Genomic DNA, 7050 nt, shown 5'->3' with positions numbered 1-7050 from the left:
CCGGCCGGTCTGTGTGTAGAAGTGGGCCTCAAAGGCTCGGAGAGCTGAACGGAGTCTCTTCTTCTCAGCTCGCGTCACCCTCAGCTGCTCCAGTAACTCTGACCTACAGTACAGTAGAAGTGGTCAGGGAGAGGACTGAATACATACAGCAAGGCCTCAACACTTCACTTGCCCAATCCCAAATCAACCTCTATACACTGGCGAGAGAAGTTACACCTGGGAGAGAATACCTTGATGCCTCGTGCAGTGTTGCCGTGGTGACACTGGGCGGCTGTAGACCTTTGATCTCCTCCAGAGGTGACACCAGGGGCATATTGGCCACTTCACTATGCGGCAGACGCAGTGACTCATCTGAAGACACACAACGCAGCGCTGTATGAGATAGCCAGGTGTTGTCCTTCACACACTCTTCATCAGAACCCTCCTCTTCCTCCTATAGGGAAACAGAGCACAGAGGCTGAGAGACTGTAGTTACTGTGTGTGTGTGTGTGTGTGTGAGACAGACTCACTATGGTGGTGATGACAGGGATGGTGGTGGGTGAACACAGGAGCTGCTGTTTGACCTGGCGGTAGCGATCATAGAGAGGCTTCATCAGAGTCTTCTCCTGTCTGGTGCTCTGAAAACACACACATACATGGTTAAAAAAAATGTAATTGAGAAGCTACACAAAATAGGACATTTACAAGGAACACTGGGCAGTCTTACCGGTCGCCCATACAGGCTCTCAAAGTAGAGCAGACACTTCTGCAGGGTGACCTTCTCCACAGCCATCTGAGCTGGAGTCATCTCCTGCAAGAACACAGCAGTGGTAATACAGTCAGACACCAGGCCAGAACCAAACTAATACACGACACCACAATTACACTGACAGAATAACACCCTCCGGTGGGTGGCGTGCACACCACCCACAGCTTCCAAGTATATTACTAGCTAATGTCCAGTATGTTACAATCCAGAGATAACAAGGTAGACAAAATTAAGGCAAGGGTTGCTTTCCAGAGAGACATCAGGGATTGTAACATACTCTGTTTCACGGAAACATGACTCTCTCGGGATATGCTGTCGGAGTCGGTACAGCCACCGGGATTCTTTTTGCGTCGCGCCGACATAAATAAACATCTCTCCGGTAAGAAGAAGGGTGGGCGTATATGTTTCATGCCTAACGCTCGTGGTGTAATTGTAACAACATACAGGAACTCATGTGGCCAACAACCTCCTTCCCTCAGTAAGAGCATTGAAGATGGGTCGTGGCTGGGTCTTCCAGCATGACAACGACCCGAAACACACAGCCAGGGCAACTAAGGAATGGCTCCGTAAGAAGCATCTCATGGTCCTGGAGTGTCCTAGCCAGTCTCCAGACCTGAACCCAATAGAAAATCTTTGGAGGAAGCTGAAAGTCCGTATTGCCCAGCGACAGCCCCGAAACCTGAAGGATCTGGAGAAGGTCTGTATGGAGGAGTGGGCCAAAATCCCTGCTGCAGTGTGTGCGCAAACCTGGTCAAGAACTACAGGAAACGTATGATCTCTGTAATTGTAAACAAAGGTTTCTGTACCAAATATTAAAATGCTAATTAATTCCATAAAAATCATACAATGTGATTTTCTGGATTTTTGTTTTGTTTTTGTCTCTCACAGTTGAAGTGTACCTATGACAAAAATTACAGACCTCTACATGCTTTGTAAGTAGGAAAACCTGCAAAATCATTTTATCAGCATATTGATTGTACTCTTAACTTCTGCGATGCATACAAAGCCCTCCCTCGCCCTTCCTTTCGGCAAATCTGACCACGACTCCATTTTGCTCCTACCTTCCTATGGGCAGAAACTCAAACAGGACGTACCTGTGATGAGGACTATTCAAAGCTGGTCTGACCAATCGGAATCCACGCTTCAAGATTGATTACGGGGACTGGGACATGTTCCGTGTAGCCTCAGAGAATAATATCGATTTATATACGCTGATTCGGTGAGTGAGTTTATAAGGAAGTGCATAGGAGATGTTGTACCCACTGTGACTATTAAAACCTACCCTAAGCAGAAACCGTGGCTAGATGGCGGCATTCGTGCAAAACTGAAAGCGTGAACCACCGCATTTAACCATGGAAAGGTAACTGGGAATATGGCCGAATACAAACAGTTTAGTTATTCCCTCTGCAAGGCAATCAAACAAGCAAAATGTCAGTATAGAGACAAAGTGGAGTCGCATCGGCTCAGACACGAGATGTATGTCGCAGGGTCTACAGACAATTACGAACTGCATGTCTTGCTTCCAGACAAACTAAACATGCAACAGCGCCTCTTCAACCTCAGGAGGCTGAAGAAATGTTGCTTGTCACCTCAAACCCTCACAAACTTTTACAGATGCACAATTGAGAGCATCCTGTCAAGCTGTATCACCGCCTGGTACGGCAAATGCACCGCCCACAATCGCAGGGCTCTCCAGAAGGTGGTGCTGTCTGCACAACGCATCACCGGGGGGCAAACTACCTGCCCTCCAGGACACCTACAGCACAGGAAGGCCAAAAAGATGATCAAGGACAACAACCAACCGAGCCACTGCCTATTCACCCAGCTACCATCCAGAAGGCGAGGTCAGTACAGGTGCATCAAAGCTGGGACCGAGAGACTGAAAAATGGCTTCTATCTCAAGGCCATCAGACTGTTAAACAGCCATCACTAACACAGAAAGGCTGCTGCTTACAAACAGACTTGAAATCATTGGCCACTTTAATAAATGGATCACTAGTCACTTTAATAATGCCACTTTAATAATGTTTACATATCTTGCATTACTCATCTCATATGTATATACTGTATTCTATACCATCTATTGCATCTTGCCTATCCTGCTCGGTCATTGCTAATCCATATTTTTATATTCTTATTCCATTCCTTTACTTAGATTTGTGTGTATTAGGCAGTTGTTGTGGAATTGTTAGATTACTTGTTAGATATTGCTACACTGTCGGAACTAGAAGCACAAGCATTTCGCTACACTCACAATAACATCTGCTAACCATGTGTATGTGACCAATAACATTTGATTTGAGCTAATCAAGAGTAGCCTAATTTTTGTTAGAGAATAGGTCCTTTCACAGCCTATATGCACATTTCCATCGTATTACCACTATGTGGGGTTTTACCTTGATGTTATCAGGCAGTTCCTCCTCCTCTCGTTTCTCCATCAGTCTCTTCATCAGGCTATCAATGGTCTCCTCCAGTGAGGGTTTGTTGTTACTGTTGTGGTAGTGTTCCATCGGGCCCTTGGGTTCACTTGTGGACCTGCATGTCCCTGTGTTTCCCCCTTTGTGCTGCTCTCTGAGCCCCTCTGCATACTGTTTCAGCTTCAGCTCTACACAGGTTCCATTTGATAATATACAACAGCCATACAAATATCAATATAGATTCAGAATACATGTCCTTCCTCCACAAAGAAAAAAACATCAAAATGACATAAATAACGAATATAAACAACATTCTACAGCCACCAAGTGGTGTGTCTTGGTGTTACATTCAGCATCTATTCACACAGGGGTTTCTAAACACATCTGATTGCACCTCGTCAAGGACTCACCTTTGAGCTGCTTTCGAGACTTGGTGAGGTCCCGCATCAGTCTAGACACCTCAGGATGGGCAGTCCTATCATTGTGTGCTGGCTGTCACAGAAAAACAACACACACCTCATGAATATATTACACATAGAAAAAAGTATTTTCATCATACTGTATCTGGCAAACTATATCCTATCGTTATTATCAGTCCATAAACACTAGGTGGAGCCACACTAAATATATGCGCTATACTGGATGAAGTACAGCCCTGGAAAAGACAGAAGTGTAATGGTTGTAAACGTCCAGTAGGTGAAGTCTTGTCCTTGAATCGGTCTACAGTTTTTCTCATTTGTGTACAAGCAATTTTGGGATCTGCTTTGAAACGTATCTATAGCAGAACAGCAATAATCAAATGCTTGAATACATTTACAGAACTTCTGATAATTGTCTTGCCTTAGTACCTGATTGGCATATCTTAGAACACCTTTCACAAAACTTTAAATGTCATCAGTGGGGGGAAAAAGCCATTTTAAGTGTTCACAGAATATAACGCATTGTTTTCATCAGAAGAGAAATGTGTGTAATTGTGTTCACTGTCTCCGCAAACAATATGCTTGTTTTTTTTTATCAGGAATAATATTTGATTTGATGTGTATGACATTTCTTGGTGAAATATGCATAAAAGGAGAGTAATTCCCCATAATTCTGCACCTTTGTAGCTGAACTTTTTGAAAATCTACAACATTTTCACAAAAAATGCTGGATTTCATCTTCCAAAGGCTCTGTGCAGCTGGTATTGGGCTGACTTTGCGCTTTAGGAAAGGAAACTGAAGGTAAGTCTGCTTCTCAGCCCCAGACAGCTGAGACAGACAGAGAGATAGAAAAAGAGCGTGATTTGAACAGTCTAAACTGGCCTGGCATAGAGGGAGAGGAGATATGACTGTCTGTGGCTTTGATTCTCTCACTAAGCAGAAGAAAATACATTCCTTTGTCTTTATGAGACAGTCTTCACTAAAACCATCATCAGTCAAACCATGGATTCATTCAGAAACTAAAAGGTTGGGCTCTGGGCTATAATGGGGTTGTAAATCATGTTTCACGGTTTCACTGTCTCACCCTGTACTGTCTCTCTTGCTCAAAGTGCTCCTCGAAGCGTCTGATCCTCTTCCTCACGTTCTGGATGTGTCTGTTGAGCGTCGTGACCGATGGGGCCTTGTTAGCACCCTCTGCTGGTTCAGTCCTCACTGTGTAGTGAGCCCTGAGGAGGGAGGGAGAGCGAGAATGGTAAATTACCATTATCCATTACATACCGTACCACCTCACAAACACAAAAACTGAACACAAACACACAACACTTGGACACAGTCTCATACATCCTAATGTGTTGTGAGCAGGGTGGGGAGGGGGCCGTTTCAGGGTCCGTGTTGAAGCGATGGCCCAAGCTGAGGTTGTGGCTGCGGGGGGACGGTACGGGACAGTCACCCACTGCAAGACGCTGAAGGAGAGGACTGGAACTAGGAGTCATCAGACACTCACTGCTACTGCCCTCAGAGAGAGACACGGAGGGCCTCTGGACCGGACTAGCTTCTGACAGAGGGCAGAGGGAGGAGAGAAAGAGACAACAGTGGTCAAAGTACATAAATTAAATGAAGACCAACAGGTTTGAAATTATAGAAAAGCTAGCAATGTAATTGTGCACCTGTCCTATTTACCCTCTGGATGGCAGACATACATACATAATCCATGTCTCAAGGCTTAAAAATCCTTCTTGAACCTGTCTCCTCCCCTTTATCTACACTGATTGAAGTGGATTTAACAATTTACATCAATAAGGGATCATAGTTTTCACCTGGACTCACCTGGTCAGTCTATGTCAAAAACAACTGACTTCACTTCAGTCCTTCACTTTGGTCCTTTGTAGCTCAGTTGGTAGAGCATGGTGTTCACAACACAAGGGTAGTGGTTTTGATTCCTGGGAATACCATATGTAAAATGTATACACGCATGACTGTAAGTCACATTGGATAAAAGTGTCTGCTAAATGGCATATTTTATATTATACACTGAGTGTACAAAACATTAGGAATTGCTCTTTCCATGACATAGACTGACCAGGTGAATCGAGGTGAAAGATATGATCCCTTATTGATGTCACTTGTTAAATCCACTTCAATCAGTGTAGAAGGGGAGGAGACAGGTTAAAGAAGGATTCTTAAGCCTTAAGACAATTGAAACATGGAGAGTGTATGTGTGCCATTCAGAGAGTGAATGGGCAAGACAAAAGATTTAAGTGCCTTTGAACGGGGCATGGTAGTAGGTGCCAGGCGCACCGGTTTGAGCATGTCAAGAACTGCAACGCTGTTGGGTTTTTCACGCTCAACAGTTTTCTGTGTATATCAAGAATAGTCCACCACCCAAAGGACATCCAGCCAACTTGACACAACTGTGGGAAGCATTGGAGTCAACATGGTCCAGCAAGTGCCTCCCGGGTGGCGCAGTGGTCTAAGGCGCTGCATCGCAGTGCTAGCTGTGCCACCAGAGACTCTGGGTTTGAGCCCAGGCTCTGTCGCAGCCGGCCACGACCGGGAGGCCCATGGGGCGGCGCACAATTGGCCTAGCGTCGTCCGTGTTAGGGAGGGTTTGGCAGGCAGGGATATCCTTGTCTCATCGCGCACTAGCGACTCCTGTGGCGGGCCGGGCGCAGTGCACACTGACCAGGTCACTAGGTGTACGGTGTTTCCTCCGACACATTGGTGCGGCTGGCTTCCGGGTTGGATGCGCGCTGTGTTAAGAAGCAGTGCGGCTTGGTTGGGTTGTGTTTCGGAGGACGCATGGCTCTCGACCTTCGCCTCTTCCGAGTCCGTATGGGAGTTGCAGCGATGAGACAAGACAATAACTACTAACAATTGGATACCATGAAATTGGGGAAAAAAAGGGTGTAAAAGTAAATAAATAAATTAAAAATATAAAAAACATGGTCCAGCATTCCTGTGTAATGCTTTCGACACCTTGTAGAGTCCATGCCCTGATGAATTGAGGGCAGAGGGGGGCTGCAATGTTTGGTATACTCAGTGTATATTACTTCATATCCAGAATATATTCAAAATATATCCGCCCGTATACACAAAGCGTCTCAGAGTAGGAGTGCTGATCTAGGATCAGCCACCCCCCCCTATTCATCTTGATAAAAACAAAAACTGATCATAGAAGAGCACTCCTTCACTCTTTGTGAATATGGGCCAATGCTCCAACTGTATCCTGGTGCATCGTGACTCTACTAGCAAGCATGAGATACACCCACCCAAAGCGAATACTGAGAGAGCTTATATCATCCATAAGACTGATACTATACTAACCATAAGACTGATATCATCCATAAGACTGATATCATCCATAAGACTGGTATTCACCATAACACTGATATCATCCATTAGACTGATACCAACCATAAGACTGATACTAACCATAACATTGATATCATCCATAAGACTGATACTA

The 7050-nt window shown here is 45.0% G+C and overlaps 1 protein-coding gene across 2 annotated transcripts in view; it reads right to left on the bottom strand.

The window, feature by feature from the left end:
* Positions 1-7050, bottom strand: part of LOC115135041 (protein FAM13A-like) — a 72791-nt gene that overhangs the window by 1339 nt on the left and 64402 nt on the right. For both annotated transcript variants that reach the window (XM_029669249.2, XM_029669250.2), the window contains 8 exons: positions 4926-5139; positions 4669-4810; positions 3576-3657; positions 3145-3353; positions 707-790; positions 510-617; positions 231-433; positions 2-103 (listed from right to left, as the gene is read on the bottom strand). In XM_029669249.2, the coding sequence (XP_029525109.1) occupies positions 2-103; positions 231-433; positions 510-617; positions 707-790; positions 3145-3353; positions 3576-3657; positions 4669-4810; positions 4926-5139 (1144 nt within the window). The remainder of the gene's footprint in view (position 1; positions 104-230; positions 434-509; positions 618-706; positions 791-3144; positions 3354-3575; positions 3658-4668; positions 4811-4925; positions 5140-7050) is intronic.

The sequence above is a fragment of the Oncorhynchus nerka genome, linkage group LG10, assembly GCF_034236695.1.
Source record: "Oncorhynchus nerka isolate Pitt River linkage group LG10, Oner_Uvic_2.0, whole genome shotgun sequence".
Taxonomy (NCBI): Eukaryota; Metazoa; Chordata; class Actinopteri; order Salmoniformes; family Salmonidae; genus Oncorhynchus; species Oncorhynchus nerka.
This window is presented reverse-complemented; position numbering and strand designations above follow the sequence as displayed.